General features: G+C 42.8%; 2 protein-coding genes across 2 annotated transcripts; both read left to right on the forward strand.

Moving 5' to 3' along the window:
* The first annotated feature begins 2868 nt into the window (after positions 1-2868).
* LCE6A (late cornified envelope 6A) lies at positions 2869-3108 on the forward strand. The gene is given in 1 exon segment (XM_028165396.1): positions 2869-3108. A coding segment is annotated over 1 exon segment (240 nt).
* Positions 3109-14608: 11500 nt separating this feature from the next.
* LOC130708939 (late cornified envelope protein 7A-like) lies at positions 14609-19174 on the forward strand. Its single transcript, XM_057553659.1, has 2 exons — positions 14609-14677; positions 18887-19174. The coding sequence occupies exons 1-2, from the start codon at positions 14609-14611 to the stop codon at positions 19172-19174; spliced, it is 357 nt and encodes a 118-aa protein (XP_057409642.1).
* Positions 19175-27148: the final 7974 nt, after the last annotated feature.

Raw genomic sequence — 27148 nt, forward strand, 5'->3', positions numbered from 1 at the left:
CAGATGAAGCAGGTGAGCCCTGATAATCCTGTCCTACTGGGCTTGGGGCTCCAAAAGCTGCTCCTATTCTGGTCTTGACCTGTTTTCCACCCTGGCTAGGTACTTATCCCTCACCCCACATCCCAATCTTGCCTACTTTTGTCCTATATATGATTTGAAGCCTTTGAGGACTGCCCCTTTAATCAGAATATCCCTTGTAATTGCTCACCTTTTTCATTTACTTAACTGTTTCCTGAGTCCCTACTGGGTGTCAGACATCAGGAACACGGAGGCAGGCAAGACATTGTCCCTAAGATCAAGGAGTTTCTTCAGTACCTTTTTTTTTTTTTTAACATCTTTATGGAGTATAATTGCTTTACAATGGTGTGTTAGTTTCTGCTTTATAACAAAGTGAATCAGTTATACATATACATATGTTCCCATATCTCTTCCCTCTTGCATCTCCCTCCCTCCCACCCTCCCTACTTAGCTGTGCACGTCGGCAGCAATTCTGAGATGGAAACATGCATAAGTGAGGGGCTATATTTAGATGAGAGTGTCCCCACTGTAAGTACAGACAACATGTGCTGATAAACATTTTCATGAAAGATGAAGAAAAACTTTTCACTCTGTGGAAAACTTTTCCATGAGGTCCCTTGATGATGACATAAACAGTTCCCTTCTTGCATTTAAGAGATAGTGTTATGAGTGTTTTACTCTCCATACTATTTTCAGCCTGTTCTGTAAGATGACGTCCATCCACAGGATTCTCTGCACTATTTATGAAACGGTATTATGTGAGGATGTGAACACAAGAAGTCGAGATCTGATCCACAAAACAAAAATGAGTGGGATTTTGTTTTCCTCCCGCTTTCTGTTCTCCCCAAACACAAAGTCTATTCTAATGGCACTTAGATGGCTTCATTCGACAAATATTAATGTGCATCTTCTTTATGTCAGGGACAGTATCAGACTCTAGGAATGCAGAATTGATAAAGATAAGGTCCCTGTCATCAAGGAACTGTTTAATAGAGGAGATAGGACAGGAATTTAGGTCACCTTGACCATGAGCAGCTTTAAAGGCTGTGAGAGGCTGTTGCCAAAAAAATCTTGGCTCTCTGTGCACTGATGCCGACCAGAAATAAAGCGACAGAGATTTTGGAGGATAAGAGAGATGGCTTTATTCCTCTGCCAGGCAGAAGGGAAGACACAGCAGGCTAGTGCCTCAAGAACTGTGCCCCCCCACCCCATTCTGGGAATTAGAGATTTTATATGCGGGGCTTGCAGTCCGGGGTATATAAGGATCAAAGTAGTGAAAGTCTTGCATTCTTTTTCTCCTTGCATTATTTCAAAACAGTCATAGCTGGCGTCAGGTGGCCTGGTAATTGGGTCCTTTTGTCTCTGGTTTATTGGCCTGTGACCTTCTTTGTGAAATGCAAAAGCTACAGTGCGTGATTGTTGCAAGAGAGACCAGGGAATGTAAACACCAGGACCAGGATGTAATTTACATAAAGTTAGGGAGTGATAGGCCCAGGATGTAATTTACATAGTGTCAGGGAGTGGTAGGTTAGCTTTGTGAAGTACAAATCTAGTTACAGACACTACAGATTAGTAACAGTGAAAATAAAACAAGGAGTGATTAACTTTTTCAGGCCAGGTTATGTTTCTTCTCTAGCCTGTTCACTGTTCCCTTTATTTTCCTTGTTCTCAGGAGAGGGGGGAAAAAAAACCTCACTTCCATTTTTATTGCAACAAGGCATCTACAAAGTTCATCCTCCAGAGGATGGAGGACTTGGATGTGGCTGGGAGACCAGGCAAGTCTCCATGAAGGCGATGGCATTGAGCTGGATGATGAAAGTCATGGGTGATGGGTGGGGGGTGGACAAGAAGGGTCCTCCTCAGACTTGCATGGTATTGACTTTGATCCTCCCCCTCCAGTCCTGGATAGAACTGTCATATCCCCATTTAGCCCCCCAGGGATGTCATCTAGACTTGGTCAGTGTACCCACCTCCACTCAGGCCAATCTGAAGGCCCCAGCCTTTTTTTGGTCACTCACTCACATGGGGATCCCTTTGACCCACATCCAGCTGCCTGTAGCTGAGGAATCCAGCCCTGGGAATTGTGAAACATCTGGATAATCTGCTCTATGGTTGCCCTCCAGTAACATGTAGGCTGGAGGCTTTAATTGCGTAGGTGTAAAAGGCCTCTTTCTTCCCAGCCCCACAGGCCTCCAGACTCGTTCGGGATAAGTTGTCCACACGTCTTCCTCTGGGGTGAGGCTACATCTGGGTGGGTATACGCGTGGATATCTCTGACTCAGAGGCTGCTAAGGCAGCCCCATTTCCTCCTCTTGCTTTTTTCCCAGGGAGTAGATACTCCAGGTAGGAGAGGTCTGGGGCAGGGAGAAGGGAAGCGAAATGGATCCCTTTGAAAGACCCCAAATGATGTAACATGGGAGAAAGCCACAGAAGCTAGAGGGCCAGAGAAGCAGAGAAGGTATATGCAGGCTTAGGAACTTCAGGGCAAAATAAGACCAAGTGAAGAAAGGGTAGAGACTCGGACCTCCTTTACACTTGACCATGGTGGACATTGGCCTGGGAAAAGTGAACTATCAGCTCAACTAGGTTGCAGTTTTTGTTTTTCTTATTTAAGAAAAAAAGTAAGTTATTATGGTTATTGGTGGGTGGGACCCCTGGGAGTTCCCACCATGATTTGCTCCCCTTTCAAATCCATTTTCCCCTCCTGGGGTGGATTTTAGCAGGTTGTAAATGCTAGGCTCCCATGACAGCTCCAGCTCATGCAGAAGAGAAACAAACACTCAAGGCACCTGGGTCCCTGATCTAACCGAATGTTCTTTTTCCTTCCAGCTTCCGCGGGCTAGCCAGGCGATGTCACAGCAGAAGCAGCAATCTCAGGAGACTCCAAGTGCTCTCAGATGCCCCCCTCCCCAAGGCCCAAATCCTTCCCTGGTTTCCTGCTCCGCTCCTTGAGCTCCCTGTACAGGAGGCTGTAGTTCTGTTTCCCAAAGGGCCTGGCATCAGAGCCCGGCAGGCTCTTGGAGGGCTCGCCGGAAGCCCCACTGCCTCAGGGGTGGCACAACCTACCACATCAAAGAGGAGGAGTGTTAAGGAGTATTAAGGTGACTGGCCCAGAAGAGGGGGCACGAGGACAGCTGCTCTGGCCCCACCCGGGTCTCCAGCACTCATTCACTGGAAGCTCAGGCCCCTCCCTCTCATTTGCGCTGGGAAACACCTCCTGGCGCCCCTGCACTTAGGAGGCCAGAACTCTGCTAAGCTGTACTTCCGCATCTGTCCTCCACCCACCCCTTCAGCTCAGCACCAACACAACTGCTTTGGAGCTGCGGCTGCTGTGAACACTTGAGGTTTCTGCTCAGCCGTGCTGAGACTTCTGCAGGTGGAGGCTGCCCTTCCTTTCCTCCTAAGAGAGTTGAGGATGTTTTAAAGAGACAGGTGGTTTGAGACTTATGTCTGAGTTCTCAGCAGCCTCACATCCATTGACCTGTGTCATCCCCTGATCCTAGCACTGAAGGCATCAATGTAATAAACATATGCTGAAAACCTACTGTGTACCAGGCTCTGTGTTCACAGATTAAGTTGGAGATTTGTCTCTGCTCTAGGAAACCTTACAGTCTAGTGGGAGAAGCAAAGTACACTCCAGACTGAAATATGTAGACTAATAAATATAATTTTAAGCTGATTGACATACTTATTTTTTTCTTACTTTGCATCTAAAAGAACTTAAAGGGGGAAAAAAGAGTAAGAAAGGTCAAGGACAGCAGGGAGAGACTCATCCTGATGGTGTAGGTCAAAGGTGGCTTCCTGGGCCTTGGAAGGAGAAATTCAAAACAGAGAGAGCACACCACTTGTGGGAGAGAAGAATAGGCTCCCCGGGGTAGGGTAGGAAGCATTTAAACAGGGCCTTTAAAGATAAGCAGACTTTGGTACTGGGGGTGGGATGAGGAGGAAGAATCTTCCAGGTGGAAGATACAGCACAATGGAATGCAAGGCAAATGGGGTACTTGCCAATGACATGGATTTCAATTTGGCTGGATTGCCAGGTGTAGGATGATAATGTGGGACAGTTCATAACTCCAATTCCTTATGAAAACTCAAACCAACTGAATTTGCTGAACTTAAGGTTTAAAACTCCAGCTACCAAAAGATTGTACCCAAGCTCAGAGTCTATCAGTCTGGGATTGAGGGGACCTGAGGTAAAGTATAGAGGCCTGGAGAGGCTTGAGGTTCAACTATGTTGCATATCAGTATAAGTTTCATGTGAAAATTTTAGCTGATTCTTATTTTCTGGGGGACACTGAAGTATTTTTTTAACCAAGTACCCAACCCAGTGGACTATATTGCCCAGGCTCAGAGCAGAATATCAGCCTGTCTATCATTTCCAGTACACAGGATGCTTAGTTCCATAGCTTAGCCATCCCCCTGATTGCTAGGACCTGATTTTGCCTCTGTTGTGAAATATTTATACCTAGTCATATAGATATAGTATAATTATATATAATTATAATTTTAAACGTATAATTTTTTCTCATTAAACAAATGACACATACTTGTGTGTATGCAAGATATGTTAATGTAGATAAGCATAAGGAAGATGATTAAGACCAACCAAAAATCTTATCACCTAAAAATAACTACTGCTAATAATTTCATGGATCTATTTCTAAACTTTAAAAAAAATCACAAAATAAGATCATTTCAGAATATTTTATAACCTGCTTTTTACTTAACAATGTAATTGTCAATGCTCTTCCATGCAAAACAATATCGATCAACACTTTTATACTCTATTGGATGAATACATCATAAATTTATGTAACTAGTTCTCTGATATCTGGCACTAATATTGTTTCCATTTTTTTACTGTTTAAACAACAGTAAAAAAAAATATATATAAAATAATTTAGAATTGGAATTCTATTTTTTAAAATTTTTTATTGAAGTATAGTTGGTTTACAATGTTGTGCTAGTTTCAGGTCTACAGCAGAGTGATTCAGTTATATACATATATATTATATTGTTTTTCATATTCTTTTCAATTATGGCTTATTACAGGATATTGAATATAGTTCCCTTTGCTATACAGTAAGACCTTGTTGTTTATTTTACATATAGTAGTTTGTATCTGCTAATCCTAAACTCCTAATTTATCCTTTCCCCACCCCCTTTCCCCTTTGGTAAACATAAGTTTGTTTTCTATGTCTGTGAGTCTGTTTCTGTTTTGTAAATAAGTTCATTTGTATTATATTTTAGATTCCACATATAAGTGATATCATATAGTATTTGTCTTTCTCCTTCTGACTTACTTCACTCAGTATAATGATCTCCAGCTCCATCCATGTGCTGCAAATGACATTATTTCATTCTTTTTTTATGGCTGAGCAATATTTCATTGCATATATATACTACATCTTCTTTATCAACTCATCTGTCAGTGGACATTTAGGTTGCTTCCATGTTTTAGCTATTGTAAATAGTGCTGCTACGAACATTGGGGGGCATGTATCTGTTCGAATTAGAGTTTTCTCTGGACATATGTGCAGGAATGAAATTGCTGGAATTCTAGAATTGCCAAAGATTATAAAGTTGTTTTTTTTTTTTTTTTTCAGACCCTCCAGGAAAATTGCATCTTGGTAGCAATTACAATGCCTCCATTTAAGAAAATCATCTTTGGGAAAAGGATGCCTTTTTTCAAGAGCAAGAGTGAGTACTATGTTAAAAAAAATTTCTAGCTACAGAAAAAGAATCCCTCTTGTGAGAAGAAATACTTTCTGAGAAACTTGACAAGTATCTATCTATTTTACTGTCGTGAAATTCATACTATTAAAAAAAGATTAGATGCTTTCTCCTTTTGAAGGAAAAAGGATGCTTTATATTGTATAAAGCAATGTCTTAGGAATTTTGATATACCATTGCTTAAGCTTCCATATTTAGTTGATAGGTTTTAAAATATTTTTGATTTTAGATATTCAGTTATGTCTGTGTGAGAGATTTCTGGAAATGAAATCTCATTTTTCCCTAAGAAAAATCAAAATATCAATGCTTGGTTGATTGTGCAAAGCTTAATGTAAAAGAATATTTTTTTTCTATTTTTAATTTCTGCTCTTTGTTGAAAACAGACATTCACCAAATCAAAAAAAAAAAATTAAGTTTTGACAGAAACAAATTTTCTTTGACAAGAGTACTACTTAATATTTTGGCCTATTCAGATTTCCCTAGTCAGTACTTCAATTCCCTGCACTAATTGTTCAACTTAAATACTATTGCATTGACACACTGCTTAGTCTGTATCAAATTGACTTCAAAATTACATTGAACATAAACTAGTAATCTGATCATTGTTTTTCTTCATAAAGGTCTTCATTTGACATTTTCACATTTTCTAAATATGTCTGTACATCAGAAATGTCAATATTATAAATGCCTTTTTTGTGTTGCATTAGTATGGCTTTATTTTAATATCGTACACACAGTATACCTTTGTTTTATGGTAACAAATAATGAAAAACAAAGACTTCACATTTTGTGCAAAATGTGCTATATATGAAATCTTGGGCCAGCAAAAATAGATAAGTGGTACCATCATTTTTCTTTAGAATGTATCTAACTTTACACTTTTAATGAATATTAAATATTCACACATTTTAAATATTTTCTAATTAGAAAAATTTTATGTTGACAGAGCATTGACATTTAATATGCCCTTTTACCTAATTAAAAAAAAAAGTTAAATGCAGTATTGTATGGGCTAAATAAAGAACATGTAAATTAAAAAAAAAAAAGAATCAAAGAAAGCAAGTTGCTAGATATTTTAAAGAGCTCCCCAAGGACTTTGAAAGGTCCCTGAGTGAAGGTTTCACGGCACTGTGTACCTTCTTCACCAGTCTGGATTCCAGCCTTACAACAAGGGAGTTCTCGCAGGGGAACTGATGTTGAGCCCAGTGATCTAACGCCAGGCCAGCCCCTGCCTCAGAGTGCCCAGCTTTCCCTGGGTCTCCAGTCAGGACAGACGTGCCTCTCGTTTGCCTGGCTCTGTGGTCAACCTCTAGTGAGGCTGGCCTAGCCCACTCCCTAGGTCTAATGCGCTTTCAGCAGCTCTTAGTTTACAACATCTGCAGACCATATTTTATATTACTAGATCCTATACAGTTCATGACACAGCACAAATAGTAATAAGTCATTGTTTTTATTGATCTCTGTAAAGCTGTCACAAATAAAATATTAAAACAAAATCATCCTGAGGTGAAAGAAAGTATGTGGTGCTAATTTCCACTCTTATTTAGTGGAAGGCAAGAAATACTGCCTAAACTTGGCAGGTGAAGAAATAGAATTTTCGTTATAGTATTTAAAGTTATAGAGGTAGCCAATAGTAGTATGAAAAATAAAACCATGTCTAAATAAGGAGGAGGACGGGAAGGGACAATGAACATGAGCTTCATTCACTGTGTTTCTTTGGGGGAAGTAAATAGGTCTGAAAGGAGGCAAAGAAATAAACGTATAAGCAGGTTATTTAGAGTGACACATTTTTTCATATTACAACCTACTGAATCACTTGATTTTTAAATTTTCATTTATATATATTACTTTTTCTAAAAATCAATCAAACCACATCCCGTTTTTACATCCCTGTATGAGTCCTAGGCCAAACCTTCCTGAACAGGGTGAGTGTTAAGTTCAGACCCCTGCCAGATGGAACCCATTTCAAATCTCTGATAATTCTGTGATCTTACTCAAGTTTCTATGCTTTTCTATGGCTCAGTTTCCTCATTTAGAAATAAAGTAAGGGCTTCCCTGGTGGCGCAGTGGTTGAGAATCTGCCTGCCAATGCAGGGGACACGGGTTCGAGCCCTGGTCTGGGAAGATCCCACATGCGTGGAGCAACTAGGCTCGTGCGCCACAACTACTGAGCCTGCGCGTCTGGAGCCTGTGCTCCGCAACAAGAGAGGCCACGATAGTGAGAGGCCCGCGCACCGCGATGAAGAGTGGCCCCCACTTGCCGCAACTAGAGAAAGCCCTCGCACAGAAACGAAGCCCCAACGCAGCCATAAATAAATAAATAAACCCAAAGTTTAAAAAAAAAAAAAAAAAGAAATAAAGTAAAATAAGAGTATCTGCTTCATGAAACTGTGGAGGGGATTATATATGATATTGTAGGTAACATGTTTTGATGCAAATGTTAGTTGTAATTTACATTTGGGGTGTACTCTATGTTTTAATAGGCTTTTTTATTTAACATAGTTTTAGATTTACAGGAAAGTTGCAAAGATAGTACAGAGAATTTCCCACGTCCCCTGTAACAGTTTCCCCTGTTGTTGAGATCTTACACTAGTATGGTACATTTATTACAATTAAAAAATAAATATTGATACATTATTATTAACTAAAGTCCATACCCATACTTTATTCAGATTTCTTTTAATTTTTTTTTTCTCACTGTAACAGCTCCTTTACTTTGCAGTGAAAATTGATTTGTATATTCTTTGTCTTTTAATTTTTAACTAGTGTCTCTTTTGTGTTTCTGGATTCCATCCAGGACACCATATTACATTCAGTTGTCTTGTCTCCTTAGGCTCCTCTTGACTGTGACAGTTTCTTAAACTCTCCTTATTTTGGATGACTTTGACAGTTTTGACGAGTACTGGTCCGGCATTTCGTAGAACGTCTCTCAGTTGGGATTTGTGTGGTGTTTTTCTCATGATTAGAAGGAGGTTATGGATTTGAGGCAGGAGGATCACAGGGGTAAAATGCCATTCTTATCATATCATATCATATATCATATCATCATATCAACGGTACATACTATCAACATGACATCGCTGTTGGTACTGACCTTGATCACCTGGGTGAGGTAGTGTTTGTCAGGTTTCCAAACTGTAAGTTTACTCTTTTTCCTTTCATTTCTGTACTCCTCTCTGGAAGGAAGTCACTATATGCAAGCCCATTCAAAGGGGTAGGAAGTTATGCTCTACCTCCTTGAGCGGGCAGTAGCTACACAAATTATTTGGAATTTTTCTGTAGGAAGATTTATCTGTTTCTCTCTGTTTCTCTCTCTCTTTATTTAAATTTATTCAATCATTTATTTATATCAGTAGGAACTCATAGATATTGGGTATCTATTTATTTTATACTTTGGGTTCTAATCCAATGCCAATTTATTTATTTTGTTGTTCATATTATTCCAGCTTTGGGAGCTCTTTCAGTGAGCTCCAGTGTCCCTTTGCCTTAACCCCATTTGGATTCTTTTTTAAGCACTTCCTTGTTTTATGTCATTATAAGATGAACCAGGTTCATTTTGCATATTCTCTGCCCCAGACCTAGATTCAGCTATTTGTCTTGTGAGCCCTGGTTTGTTTTATTGGGAAATTATATTATAAACCAAGATCTGGGTGTTGGTTGTGTTCACTGATACTGGGGTGTCATTGCTTCTTGGCCTTCGCAGTGGATGGAGCTTTGAAATATACATGTGCATACTAACCAGTGTATAGGCACGGGTCTGTAATCCTTTCAATAGTTATCCGTCGGTATCTATATTCAGCTGAAAATGAATTCATACTGATGTCTTCAACTCTAATTCAGTATCACATGGTTTATCCTAGCCTCTTTCTTTGTTTATCTGTAATCTTCCACTCCAACAATGAGAAATTAGCTCCCACCATTTGCCACACATTCACTTATTTGTTCATTCCCAGTATGCAGGAATGGTGCAGTCTGTTTTGAAAACAAAGTTATGAAAGCCCAGAAGTAATTTCATGCTGTGCAAGCAACTTTTTTTCTTGCCTCTGGAGGCTATATAGACTATTGATTAAAGAGGAAAGAATGGTGAGCCAGGGTCCTTGAAGCTGGGTAAAGACGTGTCAGGATAGAGACCAGGCATCCTGAAGACCAAGAGACTAAACTGAAATGGACTGTCACTCCATGAGGACTTCCACTCCCCAGAAATCATCTGCTAAACATAGACTCTGCTCAGCTTCCTCCTCCCGCCATCCCACTTTAGCAGACTCACTTCCCATGAGCAAACTCATCACATGGCTTGGGTGTAAAACATGAGATCACAGACACCTTGTGTGGGACTATTGGCATGAGAAAGCCTCATTCCATACCCAGGCATGGGTTAGGACCAGTTTGGATTCTCCCTATGAATCAGGGCAGGAGAGGGCATAGCATCTCTGTCACAAAACTGCATGTAGGAGATCAGAAAACAGTAGGGGACAGCCTATAGGTAGATAAAAGAACACAAGTATTAAATTTGTGACCTAAATAGTTACTATACCTCAGACTAATAATTAGTTCTGAACTTTCTGGTAGATAAAATCTAAAGAGACAAATTATCTGATATATATAGTCTTCAAGAGAAGGATTGCCCTTCCTAACAATGGATTCTAAAAGAAATTGTTTGCAATGATCAGAGATACACTGAAAAACATTACTAGAACAAAATTACAGATGGATGACAACACTATTGTTTTACCTCCCACTGAGAAAAGCAAGTCACATTAAAACAAATTGCTGCTTATTAACATGGCAGAGAGGGTCAACCGAGAGTATAAGGAAGCCTGAAAACAGAAGGTCTCACAGGTCTAGTCATAGCTTTGTTCACAAAGGATGTAACTCACCCATCTGTGAAACATGGATAATAAAATTACCTCCATTCTTCATTCTGGTGTGAAATGATGCTCAAATAAGATAAAGGGGTCTAAATAAACCTTTCTTACTGCTCTGTTATCCACCTGCTCAGGCATCTTCTAACACCTAACAAGTACAGAACCTAAGTCCCAGACTGCTCTCTCTCTCTACAGCAGCTCTGTCAGTTCTCTCAAGTCCCTGAATTCTCACGGATCCCTCCTCCTCCCTTGAGCTTCAGTATGCCCTCTCGACGTGGACCTTTGATGTCTCCATTCTTCTCCTTCTGGTTGAAGTCCCAGAAGTTCTACCCTTATCTCTGACAGGTTCTCTCTGTCCTGCTTTGATTGCCAGTGGAGTAGAGGGATGGACATACTCTGAACCCCATACAAACTCAGTCCCTGCCTGGATCGAGCACTAACTCTACTCATTTCTCTAGTGCCTAGTTAATAAGTTTGCTCTCAGACCCTACAGGCAAATGATTTTTAGGGAACTTTCCTCATTATAGCTTTATATAATAGCTCTGATATATGAGAGCCATTTTTCAAATATATGACTCCAATCAACCCTGAATCCTTGCCTGATCCATCCCAATGTCCATTGTCACAGCTTACAGCCTCAACCCATGCATGACTCATGGGGATATTTGGAGGAGATGGTGGTGGTCCTGTTGGGGACGGGAGGTGGGAAGAGTGTTGTGAAACCAGCTTTTCCCAGTCACTGACATGTTCTCATGATATTCATTGTTATTTATAAATCTTTAGAGAAATAAAAATATAGACCCTCATCACTGAGTGACACTGAACTAGCCAAATAGTAATATAATAATACCAACAACAACACAAAAAGCAACAGCAACAATCTGTATTTATAGAGCACCTACTATGTACAACCTTACTTCTAACGACTGTATGCATATTATTTATGTAATCATCACAACACACATCACAATCTGATCCTTCAACTCTCATGTGTGAAATGAAACCATATAACCAAGCCAAACATCATATTTTCTTTGCAGTTAATTCACTCATTCAACAAATAAATAACTACTGACTATATGTCAAGAACAGTTTTCGAGGTATTGCCATTATTTCTTTATTATCTGATCTCATGCATTTATTAGATAAAATTCTCTAACAAAAATAACAGAAAGGAAATGGCCTACTTTGTGAGGTAATGAGTTCTCCAAATAAAAGCATTTCATTTCAGGCCAGAAAGCTCAGCATTAGGCATATGGGAGAGGGGATATAAGCACCTGACTAAATGTTTGCTAAGACCCCTCCAAGGCGGAATGAGTTTGTGAGTTGCCAGTGCTCCTTACATCTTTTAATTGCCTGTGAAGATCCCTGGAGGAGCTTGGAGGAAGGGTTTAGCAGGCTGAGGAAACAGTGCTGCCCGAAGGTACTAGGGCTGACTTTCATTCTATGGTACTACCATACATACATACTACACTTTAGGACAGTACTTCCCAAACTAGCAGAATCACCCAGAGAATATTTAAACAATGTAAATACTTAGGACCCACTCCTCAGAGATTATAACTCAATAGGTCTTAGTTGAGAACTAGGAATCTGCGTTTTAACAGTGCTTCCCAGATAGCTCAGATGCACAGAAGGTTTAGAGTCTCTGATCTATAACAGCACCAAGATCAAGACTGAAAGAACTCTTTCCTTGCTTCATGCAGTTCCTTGCTGGGTTAACCCTATTATTCTTCAGCCTAGAACTGTGTGATCTTCACTTGCTCATAAACTTTCCAATATTCAGTTTTTCCATAGGCAGTAACACCTAACTCACAGTGTTGTTCAGAGGAGAAAGTAAAACCTGTGAAATGTAAGACAAATGTGGGGGAATGTGAGGGACTCCCCTTGTGGGACTACTATCATCTCTAAAGTATGAATGGCTTAGAACTACAGGTCCACAGACTGACAGAGCAGAAAGTCCTGATGCCACAAACTGAGCAACTTGCCTGAGGCTTCTTAATGCCTGCCCCCTATCCTCTTATACTTTATAGAACTGTCTTTCCTAGGTAAAGATAACACTCTTGATCCAACTGGAAGCTGGCTTTTCAGTGAGGGGTGGTATCACCATCCCTGCCTTTTCCTTAAGATGTGTTAATTGCAAGCTGAAAGATACAACCTACTGGGTTATCTCTTTTTGACACAGTGGAGAGAATGATGGTGAAGTCTTTAGCATGGGGTTGTGACGAGCCAGAGATATTATGAGTACAGCAGTCACTAAGTATGGGAGGATGGTGGAGCCAAAGATCTGCTCTGTTCACCTTGGCGAATATCAGAAGAGAGGGGATGAAGTTATACAAGAGCAGGAAAGCTCTGTTACTGTAGGTTGTGGTGTCTCATTTCTTGGAAGATTTATAAATATCTTCTTGGGATCTTTGTCTGGAGGAGAAGCGTAGGCAAGGTGATCTCTCTGCATCCTTTCTAATCTTAGGGCTAAAAGGCATCATTTGATGGTGACATTTGTAATTACAAGCCGCAATAGGAGGTCTTAGTTATTGCTCCACTCACTGAGGTCAACTGAAGGGCCAGGGTAGAGCCTAGGATTCAAAGAGGGATGCTTACATTTGTTACCACAACAACCATCAAAGATGACCAGTCAGAAAGTCACTCAGCTCTTAATATGATCAAGCAGCCCCTAAGCACAGAGGTCTCATCATTACCTCAGAGATCAAGATAAAAAAAACACCAATAACAACACTCATTTTACAAGTGAAGACACTGAGGCCTGGAAGAGGCAAGTGACCCACAGCTGGTCAGTGTCAGGACTGGGCCTGTGCCCCAGGGATGACCTGCTACTTCATTCTAAGGGAGTTTTCTACAGTTGGAGACTTTAGAGAAAGGAGGGGCCATAATACTGGCACCAGATGACATTGGTGTGTGTTCCCCAATACCACAGGTATAGGACTCAGCAGTCGGGGAATACTTGGGACTGCAATAAATAATGATGTTCATACTGTACCTACAGCTTACAGAACCCCACTCAATGCTGGTGTTGGTTTCTTCGTTCAAACCACCATCCTATATATAGTGGGCCTATGTCTCTAGTCGACACTATACCGACAAGGGTGGGGGGTTGACTTTTGTGGCCATGTCACAGAAGTCATGGGGATGTGTTATGCTGAGCAGATCTTGTCCCTTTCTCCTATCCACTAATTGGGATGGTCTCAGACCCCCGGGGCCAGGTCATTGAACATGGGTCATGACTGTTCCTTCCACCCCAAGGAAAGCACAAGCAGCATGGGTCCTTCAGCAATGCGGGTGTGAATCCCACTGCCCTTGAGAGGACCATGAATCCTCTCCCAGTGCAGTTTGCCAGAGTCAGACCCACATGTCTGCCTTCCCATTGGGATTCTGTCCCATAGGAGGACTGTTCAAAGATCTGACCGCTCAGTCAGAAAGAAGATCCTTATTTTCCTTTATTTCATCACTTAGGAATTAGCTTGATAAGAATCTCATGCATATCAATGCTGGCCTGATTGGTACCTCACCCTTCTATTAAGGGCACACCCGAGACAGCAGGAATCCAGAGCATGCTTGAATCCTCAGGCAGGCAGGATGGTGAGGAAATGCTTGGGCAGATGAGGATAGAGTAGAGGAATATACGAGGTCCAGGCAGCCCTCGGTGAAGAGAAGACCCTCCAATCACCTTCTAACCAGTCCCTCTGTCTACAAGCTCATTAACAAAGAGCTCCCCCAAGTCCAGCTCTGATCCTCACATCAGATTTGTAGCCTGGTTGTCACCATAGACTTCAGCTTAAGTAACCAAATCAAGGCACCTAAGGCCACCTAACCCAAGTAATCTTTCTAAAATATAAATCTCATCATGTCCCTCCTTTGCTTAAATGGTCAAGGATGACCCAGTTGTCTCTAGTCAAAAGTTTTTAGGCAGCATGATCTAGTTTTCAGATGAAATTGATTGTTTGCCTTTAATACATAAAGCGGGTAAAGGTGCAATGACTCTTATTGCAACAGGGGGTAAGTGGAAGGTCCAGATTGCTGTCTGCTCAGGCTCCTCCTCTCAGGTAGCCCAAATAGTCAAGAATTTAGGATAAACAATCTTTTAAAATCTGACTCAAAGTTTTTAGGAACCCCCATATCAGTAGAATGGTGAGGGAAAGGAAGGAAACTAAAATGTATTTTCAATGTACTACCTGTCAAACATTATTTGCATTATCACAGTAAATAGCTCTATGAGATTCTTATGGTTAACTGTATTTTACACGTTAAAAAAAAAAAAGAGATGAGGCTCAAAAATATTAAATAACATACCCATGGTTCAAAGGCCAGTGCCCCAATTCCAAGCCCCATCTTCTTCCAGCTTCTGTGCATGCAAAGACATGAAACTGACACATAGACAAGGGTGGAGGCAGGGAGGGAGGGCTGGAAGCGCCCCCAGACAGAGCAACTCATACTGTCTGCAGGTGTGGCTCTCCGAAGAGGTGACGTTTGCACAACCTGGGCAACAGCGTTCCAAGGGATATAATTCTGGAAGCCATTCATCTATAGGCTAAAGTACACAACCCAGCAAGTAAAGCTTTTAATGCTCTGGACCCTCCTTTCCTTTCTGTCCAGTTAGTGTCCCACTTCTTGCTTTTATCCAATAGTATGGCCACTCTGTTTCCAGAAAAGATCAAGCCCTTTCACATCTCTGTGCCTATGCATGTGTTCTGCTTGCCTCTACCTAGAATGCCTGTTTCCCTCTCACCCCCTGACTAACTCTCACTCTGTTTTTGAGCCTCAGTCTTGTTTTATCTGTAACATGGGATTAACAGCAAGAAACTCAAAGAAATAATGTGTTGGAATAATGAAAATAACATGTTTGATGGATGAGAGGTTGAGAATAAATCTTAATTCCCTTCCTTTCTCTCATATCATCCCACTTGTATCATTCATTCTTTAAGGGCAAAGAAGTATCTTAATCTTTGAATTCACAAAACCCTGCACCTAACAGGTACTCAGTGAAAAATTAATGTCATTAAAATGGTCATTTCAAAGTTACCGCAAGAAAGGAGTTTCTGTTGGGATAAATAATTTTTCATTATTGAACCAGTAATTCATTGATGATTTTGGATCAATACAATAGAACAATATTTTCCAACCTTTGAAAATTATTTGTAATATTTTAGTGGGGGCCATGCAAAGAAGGAGCATAATTTTGCCCATCCCACAGATCTGGGCTTCAATAGCTCACACTCGTAGATAGGGGGGCCACGATTAAGCAAGAGTCACATATATACACAATACTCTCCTTTGTCACAACCAGACGAGTTAAGTAATTTCCTCTAATAAGTGGGATGAAATAAATAGACTATATGGAGTTGCTTCTTCATCATGTGGCTTATCTTGCAATGTTTCACATCCTCACATACACACCAGCCATCATCTCTCCCCTCTTCATCAAGTTCACCACCGCTCCCAACCTCAGATAAAATAAGTTCAGGGAAAACAGCAAACCAGGAAAGGTAGCACTTGGATGTTAATCCTTGGAGGTCTGATGCTCATAAATGCAAATACACACTTGAAGATGTACTGAGACCATCCGGTCCAGTCTCCTCTGAAACCCAGGGGGAGTAACAGAGCCAGGACTAGATGCCTGACTTCCATTGTCAAGTTCTTGTGACTCATTGGCATTGATGACTTTATCCTGGGAGCAGCCTGCCACACCTGACCCATTTGCTTGCTGCTAACCTGACCTCCCAGGTACTCTCTCCAGGAGTGAAAGGAGAGAGACTTTTGTCTCAACCACAACTCATTAATTCACTGAGCAAATACTTTTTGAGCACTTACAAGATGTCAGGCACTGTGCAGGTGCTGAGGATAAAGAGTGAACCAGCAAACACCGAGATTTCACTCTATCCAGGATGACAGATATCGAAAAATAAATACAAGCATGGTGTTATGAGAAATACAGGAAACTGTGGCAGCATTTCATAGGGGATACAAGGATTCAGAGCAAAGGAGTAGGGACAGGCATTAGAAAAGAAAAGGAGCTGATCCTTCTCCAACACAAGAAGTCACAAAGGATGGTTGCAGGCATGAGTAGACCTGGTGGTAGGAAGCGGAGTACTTTACACTTGACGGGTGCTGTTTACCCCATGAAGTAGGGGCAGTATCATCTATCTAGAGGCAGCAGCAAATGTTTCAGAGGTTCAAGAGAGGAGAAAAGGCATGATGTGTGTGCACAGTAAATACAGAGAAGTATACAGGATTGCCAAGCAGTATTTTGGGCTCAACCAGGTGGATGATTATGATCTTAAGATAATGCCAACTTTCCAAAGGATCTGTTTTTGTTTTGTTTTTACTTTTTATAGCAGCTAGGCATAGCAGGGCAGATTCAGCCAGGGTCTGCGTTTTGTCCGTCAAGTGCATTAACAAGCCGAAGGGGCAAGAAAGTTTATTATATTGGCCAAAGAGTGGTTGAAATGATGAACTAAGAAAAGCAAACTAGGAAAGGTTGCTGGTGGGCAAGGCGCTAGTAGATTCCAGTGGATATAATGAAGCAAGTTGGAAACAAGGAACTGTGATCAAAGAAAGAGGTGGCTGGATTCATGGTCTCAGAGAGTTAGGAGACCTGGCTTCTAGTTCAGACTCTGCAGGACTCAGAGCACCTCCTTCATCTGCTCTGGCTTTCAGTTTCGTCATCCATGTGTGGAGGGTAAATAGTGGCCTGAAATCCTTTCCAGCTGGGCCTTTCTATGAGGCTACATTGTTGGTTAATGTTTTAGGCACTTTGGGATCTGAATCAGATACACTGAGTCTTTGGCTGTGGCCCAAGGGTGCTTGGATTATTGACCCCAAACCTGTTGATAGAGTTTTCAGAAACTCCTTTATATGTTCGGGTGACCCAACATTTGTGGCCTTTGTTTTTTTTTTTTTTTTAAAGGAATTCATTTATTTTTATTATTATTTTTTAAATTTATTTAATTTTGGCTGTGTTGGGTCTTCGTTTCTGTGCGAGGGCTTTCTCTAGTTGCGGCGAGCGGGGGCCACTCTTCATCGCGGTGCGCGAGCCTCACTATCGCGGCCTCTCTTGCTGCGGAGCACAAGCTCCAGACGCGCAGGCTCAGTAGTTGTGGCTCACGGGCCCAGTTGCTCCGCGGCATGTGGGATCTTCCCAGACCAGGGCTCGAACCTGTGTCCCCTGCATTGGCAGGCAGATTCTCAACCACTGCGCCACCAGGGAAGCCCTGGCCTTTGATTTTTATCTCAAGCATGCGTTGGATTCCTCCAGAAACCCTAAATTCAATCCCGAAGCTGTGCCATTATAAACTCCCTTATAAATCACGATCTTCTCATCTTTATGGAAATAATTCCAGGGATTATGGAGGGGAGAGATGCTCTGGAAAGATACTCATGAACATCCAATAGTGACCCAGTGTGACACAGTGTCAGAGTGACAGAGCCACTTGAATGTGGGAAATTGTCATCATAACCACCTGGTTGAGAACAGCTTTCACATGATTGTGGTTTATTCCCTTGAGTTAGGTGCAGGATATGTATAAAAGATGTCAGATCAGACTATCTCCTCATTGCATTTAACATATCATCACTTGCCCAAGGTTAGAAGAACAAGGTGAGTGTCCTCATTGATCTGATGGCAATTTGGGGGTGGCCGGGACTGCCACACATCAGCTGAATGGGACAGGTTGGAGAGAATGGGAACTACCTGGTAATTGCAGGAAGATAAGGCTCATGGAAATCATTGGGATGGCTCAGAAGTAGCAATCCTAGGGGGGATAAATGGTAACCAGAGATTGGGCCAGTGGTGGGGGAGGCTACTTTGTAGGACAAGAGACAGCCAGACAGGGCTGAAGGCAGAGCCCATGATGTAAGAATGAAAAAAAGGGAGATGATGAAAACAGGTGGAGTGACCATGGGCTCAGGCTAAACGTGTGGTTTCTAGAATGCATAAACCAGATAATGTCATAAAAAAAACTTAAGATTTTTGAAACTGCCTAGTGCCCTACGTTACTGCCTTTAAAGTCAGGAGTCGTAGGAGAACCAGGACAGGTAAGAGAAGGTGTTACCAAAGTCTAACTTACCAACTGCCTGATTTCTCCTATGCCAGGAAAGTAGAGCTACTCTGCTGTAAAGACATGGGTCCTGGAACCATAAAATCAATTACAGAACTTCAGACTCTGTAGGAAAAATACTGATACAAATGAGATTTATAATCACTGAACTTTTGAAATATCTGCATTGCTTTATAGAGCAACTGAACATTCTCCAAGGTGTCCTGCCAACAAAACCAGCAGAAGTGCCAGCTCCCTGCCAAGTGCCTCCCCAAATATCCACCCAAGCACCCCCCAAAGGCTCCTCAGGCCCTGGCTCCCTGCCCCCCTCCTGCCCCCTCCTGCTGTGTCCCCAGCTGCTGTATTTCTGGCTTTGGAAGCTGCTGCTCTCTGGTGTCCCACCGGTTTCCAAGTGTCTACCTATGCCAGCCCCAGCCTTCCAACTGCTGTGAGGTGGAGCTTTCTGGATGTTCCAGTTGCTGCCATGGTTTTGGGGGCTACAGCTGACCTGCAACCTTTGAGGAGCCAAAGAGCCACAGCCAAGGACCAGTCTGGAGTTGATGTCACTTCTCACTCTCGGTTTTATTCGTCCCTCTCCTCCTGAATTAAGCTGCCTAGATGTATACATGATGGATTCCTCTTTTTCCTGAAAATCTCACACTTCCTGGTCCTAGGTCAAGAAGACCTGAACGCTGGAGAAAACTCTACTTCCCAAAGCCTTATCAGTGTGCACAAATAAAGCTTATCTTTCCTGGCACCCAAAACTTCTTAGAATTTGTTGATTCCCCCCATCCTCAGCTTTGAGGAGCTTCCAGGAACCTGGATTCCTTAAGCAGATTCCCACAAATAGCCACCAGATGGGAAATTCCCTCTAGGTAGATCCTGGGTCTGAGCAGTCTGACAGGGCTGTGAAAAAAATATCCAGAAGGGAATAAGAAGGGGATGTTCCCAAAGTATCAGTGACCCTGTTCCACTGCTATTGCCACATTTGCCACCATCACTGAAATTTCTTCCTACTCATAAAGGACACGATACTTCCCAGTCCCAGAATTTAGCCTCCAGATCCTTTTTATTTGGGGGAATCACGTGCTTAAGAAGGAAATGCCACAGGGGTACTTGTAGTTTTCAGATCTCAGTTCAAAAAGCCATGAGAAACACTCTCCTTGAGTGAATCCTCCTGACTGAGTCCCTCACGCCTTCTCTTCACACAGGCGCCAGAATCTGGTGGGAATGTACACCGTGGTCCAGTGAGCATAATACCCCCAAGAGACATTTGGGCCTTGGTGTTGCTATCCACCCTATGTGGTTTCTTTTCCTCTTCTATTTAATTGGACAAATATGGGTTGTGGGGGGCAAGTTCTCAAGGTACTTTTTCCAACCCAACAGTGGGCCACAGGCAACAGCAATGCTCTGCCCATCCTTCAGGACTATGGTTCTTTTTTAAAATTTTTATTTTATATTGGAGCATAGTCGATTAACAATGTTGTATTAGTTTCAGGTGTACAGCAAAAGTGATTCAGTTATACATATACATGTAACTCTTCTTTTTCAAATTCTTTTCCTATTTAGGTTATTACAGAATATTGAGCAGAGTTCCCCATGCTCTACAGTAGGTCCTTGTTGGTTATCTATTTTAAGTATAGCAGTGTGTACATGTCAATCCCAAATTCCCAATCTATCCCTCCCCCCTCCTCCCCCTGCCCCGGTAACCATAAATTTGTTCTCTAAGTCTGTGAGTCTGTTTATGTTTTGTAAATAAATTCATTTGTATCATTTTTTTAGATTCCGCATATAAGCAATATCATATGATATTTGTCTTCCTCTGTCTGACTTACTTTACTTAGTATGATAATCTCCAGGTCCACTCATATTGCTGCAAATGGCATTATTTCATTCTTTTTTATGGCTGAGTAATATTCCATTGTATATAGTTACCACATCCTCTTTATCCATTCATCTGTCGATGGACATTTAGGTTGCTTCCATGTCTTGGCTATTGTAAACAGTGTTGCAATGGACATTGGGGTGCATGTACCCTTTTGAACCATGTTTTTCTCCAGGTATATGCCAGGAGTGGGATTGCTGGATCACATGGTAGCTCTGTTTTTAGTTATTTTGAGGAGCCTCCATACGGTTCTCCATATTGGCTGCACCAATTTACATTCCTTCCAACAGTGTAAGAGGATTCCAGTTCCTCCACACCCTCTCCAGCATTCACTGTTTGTAGATTTTTTGATGATGGCCATTCTGACTGGTGTGAGGTGATATCTCATTGTAGTTTTGATGTGCATTTCTCTAATAATTAGTGATGTTGAGCACAAAAGCATAATATTAAAATGGCCAAGACAATTCTAAAAAACAGGAGTAATTTGCAGGGACTAGCTCTACCAGATATTATATATTTATAATATATTACAAAGCTGTTATATAGATAGTGTGGTACTAGACCATGAATATACAGACAGATCAATAGGACTCAGTGGGAAGCTCAGAGCTGGGACCAAGTATATAGGGGAAATTAATACATGATAAACACACCCTCAAATCTATGAAGAAAGATCAATGAATTATGTTGCCACAGCTAGGTAGCCATTAAGAAAAAAGCCTCTCATTTTATACTAAGATGAGTTCCTAAAGGTTCAAAACATTACAAATTATTCCTTAAGAAACTTTAGGAGTGTTCTTCTATAATTTCAAAATTGGCATCAGTTTTACCATTATAAGACACACAATCAAAAACAATAAAGGAAAATATTTTCTAAAGTGTTTCCGTAAAAATGAATAGTTTCTATATGGCTGAAATCTAACACACAAAGTCAAAAGTCTAAAAACATACCAGAAGAAATTGTGCATCTCATAGCACAAAAATGGGCTAATTTTCCCAATATAGTATGAACACCACAAATCGATAATAAAATGATCAACAATCGAATTAAATATCAGGTAAATTGCATAACTGGGCAGTTTCCAGAAAAAGAAATATTATGGCTCCCAAGCATAATGAAAGAAAATTGAGCTGACTTACTAAGAAAAACTCAAACCTACTCTGAAATATCAGTTTTATGAGGTTGATAGAGCACAATTAATTTAATAATGAATTCATTGTGTGAGTTTGTGGGGAAATATGCAGTTTTACACATTGTGAGGAATGATGTAAATTGGTGAAACATCCATGGAAGAAAAATTGACAATGTCTCTCAGTTTTATCTTTTGAGGAAGCAACTGCACTTAGGGAAATGTATGCTGTATCTATTCTCCCCAAGGCACGATGTATGTACAGTGTTACACCACAGCATTGTTTGCAAGAGCCCAAATTGGGAATTCCCATGTGTCTCTAGATTATTATTCAGGCAGCAAACTGAATGAAGATACTCTTTACGTACCGAAATGGAATGATCCCCAACAAGAGAAAAAGCAGTGAGCAAAACAATATGGAGTTTCTCTTATTTTGTTAAAAGAAGGAAAGGCATACATGTTTGTGTGTGGCTTTTTGCATATAAAATATCCCTGGAAAGATATGTGAGAAACTGATTGCTATTGGATGAAGGGATTGGAGTAGCAGGGGGAAATTGCACTGTGTGTCCTTTTTACCTTTTGGGTTTCGAACCAAATAAATATATGATAATAATGGATAATATCAAAGGAGAAGTGCAGGAAGCTGGGCCTCAGGGACCTGAACCCAGAAGTGAGAGACCACAAGGATTTGCTCCATTACAGAGCAAACTGACCTCAATTTTCTCATCACCAATAAATTTAGCTCCTATAGCTAAAGAAGATGGTCATAATCATCCCTAATTTTGATGACAGAGGCAAAAAAAAAAAAAATAGGAGGTAAGAGTGGGGCTGTGAAGGGACACATTCTGTTAGTTTGGATGATGTTTGGAGAACAGACTTTAAAAACAGGTTTCTCATCTTGGGCAAATGAAGTTCGGAGTTACAGCAGAGACCACAGCCCACAAAAAAAAAGTAACTAACAATCCGCATTCATGCATTCAACCAACATTGTTTATTCCCTATATGTCAGAAACTATTCTAGAAGCTTGAGGCGAGTCCGTGAAAAAAAAAATTAGTTTTGCCCATTCGGAGGTGACATTTTGGTGAGAGAAGAAAGACAATAGACAAAAACAGAACAAAGAAATTATACGTAGAGTATATTGTATGTATATAAAAAGTGTTACCTAGGAAAAGAAAGTAGAACTGTATAAAGGTGATTGGAGTGAGGGAAAGGGTAGCAGATTGTAATTTTAATTAATTAATTAATTAATTAATTTATTGGGGTATAGTTGTTTTACAATGTCATGTTAGTTTCTACTGTACAGTGAAGTGGAGTTCCCTGTGTATACAGCAGGTTCTTATTAGTCATCTATTTTATACATATTAGTGTATATATGTCAATCCCAATCTCCCAGTTCATCCCACCACCACCCCCACCCCTGCTTTCCACCCTTGGTGTCCATATGTTTGTTCTCTACATCCGTGTCTCTATTGGCAGATTGTAATTTTAAATAGGAAGATGAGGGTGTAATATCTCACTTATAAAGCCACATTTAAGCAAAGACTTGAAGGAAGCGAGGGAGTTAGTGATGAAGATCTCTTGGGGAGACTATTCCAGCCAGTACCAGCAAAGGGCCCTAGGTGGAGGGGGGTGGTGTTTATGCTGAGCTAGAAATGAATAAAATAGAGTCCTTCCCCCCCAGGGGATCCTTGTTTCTCCCTTATTTAGAACTCCTCAGTGGCTCCCATTGTCCTCAGGTTAAATCCAAACCCTTTCCCATGGGTATAAGACCCTCATCGGTACAGCGTCCACCTCTTCTCCTTTCTCCCCGCTGTGCTCCAGCCACACCGAGCTTCTCCCCTACACAGGACACCTCCATGTCCCACTCCCTATCTCCCGTTGCCATCCAATCCCTGCTTAAACATCACTCCTTCTGGAAAGCATGCCAGACCCCAAACCCGACCCCATGTGCTCTCTTGGCAACCTGTGCTTCCCCTGCCATCATTCTCATCACACAGTACTGACGCCGTCTACTGTCTCTATACCGAATTAAAAGAGTTTTGAGAATGTCAACTATTGAGCTTGTACACTTCATGTTCAGGACGGAGCCTGGTAGACAGTAGACACTCAGTACCTATGTGTGCGTTAGGCTTATGCCTTAGGTATCGAACCATTATGGGTTTACTCAAGAGCTGCCTGTGCCCTTCAGGAGAGAAGAAACCAAGAGGAACCCTGCTATCCAGCCAGCAGGGGGCGCCTGTGAGTCAGTCAGTGTCACAGAATCTTGGGGAGAGAGAATGACAAGGTCACAGAGGCTTAGAACCTCGGAAGCTTGGCATCCGGAGGGAACAGAAACCATTTGGCTTCTAATAGTCATGGATTCACTAGGCTGCTGAGGGAGGGGCATATCTGCTGCCAGTCCAGGGAAGACAGTTTTCGGAAGCCAAGTTTGAGATCCACGAATTGAAAAGAGACAAAAAAGAAGTGCCCAGAGCAGGTAACCCGGAGAAAACTCGTCGATGGGTCCTGCCTTCATGGCTGTCCATTCATCCATTCATTCATTCCTTAGTACTGAAGTCCACATAATGTCATACACTGTGTTAGATGCTGAGAACGGTGGTGAGCAGGACAGAGAGGATGCCTGTGCCCGTGAAACTAACAGACTAGAGGGGAAGCCAGACCATTAGGGAAATCATGATAAAAATGTAGCGAGAAGTATAGGGAGCACCAAGAACTTATATCAGGGCCACAAACCCTATGCGTTAGTGTCGTTTTCCTCAAGTGATGTGTAAGCTGAGACTTCAGGTTTGAGTAATATTTAGTGAGGGTGCGGGGATAGGTGTTCTAGGCCACGGGAAGAGCGGTACAAAGATCCAGACAGAGGCCAGCAGAATTTAGCAGGGATCTGCTCTGGGCCAGTCTGATGACATGGAAGGAACAGTGGCTAGAGATGAGGCTGGGCTGGTGGGCAGAGGTCAAAGAGAGGGCAGTGGGACAAAGGAGACAGCACTGGCTCGGAAGGCATGGGACCTGAGGGCATTGTCCTTTCCCTCTCTGTGCTTTAGTGCGCAGGACTGATGCCTAAGATGCTCTCCATCTTTGATGCGGCACCCCACCCCCAATCGGGACCTGTTCCCGGGACCTGCCCAAAGGGAACGTGCTGGGAGGGGATGTCTGGAAGCAGCCAGGTGAACCCCTGGATGGGAGCTCTGGGTACCCTCTGGCCACTGGGATGAGAACTGCTCCTGTAGAAACAGCCCAGCCTGGACTTGGAAGGATGGAGCCTGCCATGCTGGACTTCCTGGTGGACAGGAGGCTCTCAACTGTCAGTCCAGAGGCACTGGCTACAGAGAGAGAAAGGTAAACCACAGACACAGAGGAGGAGAGAAAGAGAGAACGGAGAACAGTGACAGAGAGAGACAGAGAGGCAGGGAGAAGAAATTGTAAAGGAAGCAAAACAGGCACACAGAAAAGCAACAAAAAATTTTAAAGGGCTCACTATCCACTCTCCTGCTCCCCTCCCCCCTCCCTCGCCACCTTCTTCTCTCCCCTGGTCTCAGGTCTGACTCCCCCACGGGACAGATTCAGACAACAAGGAGACCGTGCCAGATACCAGGCTCCTCGCACACGTTCACGTGCGCACGTGCGCGCATACACACGCACATGCCCAAGCTCACCCCCCAGGGCTCCAGGGCGCCCAAGTGCACACAGACTTTCTGTCAAACAGCTTCAAAGACCATGAAGGAGGCACTGAGCAAGGCTCCTATGGCCCTTAACTCTCCCCTCTTTTTCCCCATTTTCCTGCTGATGTCTGGGTTCTATTTTCATGTCTGTGTGTCTCCCTTTGCCCTGCCTCTCCTTCCTCTTCCATCCCAGGCAAGTCAGGGCATTGACAGGGCAGAACTCTGCCACCTCAGCCTCTCTGCAGAGTCTCTTGACCTGGAGGGAGGGACTGTGTCACTTGTCCCCTACTCCCACCCCTTAGGAGCCCTGGTCCAGCGTCGTGTGCCTAAAACTGAGCAGAGACCTCTTCCTGGATGACAGAATTAATCCCTGAATAACTGGCAGGCATAGAGTCATAAATGAATTGAGGCCAACACCCTACCCCACAAGTCACTTTTGCCTCTCAGGTGAGAACCTGCCCCTGACCCAGCTGAGCCTGCAGCCAGACTGCCAGGGACTTGGGAGTGTGGAGGGTGCAGACCCAGCGGTAGGGACCCCGTGAGGTGACCCTTCTCAGATGTCTTTCCCTCCTGGTGCTCTAGCTCAGGAGATGCAAAGCCTAGTGGACCCCAAAGGGTAGTCACCCCAGTCTGTCCTCAGCCAACAGCAAGCAGCACAGTGACAGCCTTCTCAGGCTCGTGGCGGTGGCTCCTTCCCCCAGAGAAACCACACGATGAGGGTCTGGTGGTTCTGAAAGTTGAGGTGGAGAGAGGCTGGGCAGGGCAGAGGCGTCAGCCACGCCTGGCTCAGTGGGGCCCAGCTTGTGCACCCGAGCTGAGTGAGGTGGATCCCCAGAAGAAAGGGCTGAGCTATGGGCCTGACACCCATCATCCGAGACAGCCGAGGCCCTGGGTCTACAGCAAAGTGGGTCATCGGACAGGTTTCCTTCAGGAACCACCTAATGTGAGAATCCCACACACCTTCCGGGAAGCAGATCTGCCTTCAGTGGCAAAAAGGGGATGGTAAGGCTTTCCGTCCTGCTCAGGGAACCCTCAGGAAACCTTTGGTGTGAGGGGGATTTTTAACTCCTGTCCCCAGGAGTCCCCCCATCCTCAGGACACAGAGAAAAAAACAAAAAGATGAGAGCCATGGCTTTCTCAGCACCGGATGGAGTATTTGGAGTAGGGCTGGGAGGGGGTGGTGGATGGCAGGGCAGGGGTGGGATAGAGGACGGGGAAGAATCCACCTGCAGGAGGGGCCGAGGCCAGAACAGAAGTGATCTCCTTAGGAGTTATTCACACAGGCTCCAATTTTAAAGCCTGATGAACAAATACAATGAAATCTCAGTTTGGTCCAGCCACGCAGCCATGGTCATAAACTTCAAGTTCTTCCTTCCTTGTGCTTGTCCTTCTGCGTGGACACACACACACACTCACACACAGGTGGGTGCACACATGCACACACACAGATACACAAGTGTGTGTGTCTAGTGGAAAGCCCACGGCAGTAACTGGTTCAGTTTAAAAAACCATTTTGGAAGGACTTCCCTGGTGGTCCAGTGGTTAGGACTCTGCGCTTCCACTGCAGGGGGCCTGGGTTTGATCCCTTGTCGGGGAACTAAGATCCCACAAGCTACGCAGTTGAAAAAAATTTTTTAAATCAAAAAAAAAGAAAAACCATTTTGGGCCAGTGGCTTATCTGTGGGTTCTGGAGGCTGGAGGGTGGTGGCAACTTGATCTCAGCAGTTGTCACTTGAACTCCCACACCCATCCTCCTCCACCCAGGTGACAGGCTCTGACAGACCTGGCACCTCCCTGATGTGG

The sequence above is a fragment of the Balaenoptera acutorostrata genome, chromosome 1, assembly GCF_949987535.1.
Source record: "Balaenoptera acutorostrata chromosome 1, mBalAcu1.1, whole genome shotgun sequence".
In the NCBI taxonomy this organism is placed as follows: domain Eukaryota; kingdom Metazoa; phylum Chordata; class Mammalia; order Artiodactyla; family Balaenopteridae; genus Balaenoptera; species Balaenoptera acutorostrata.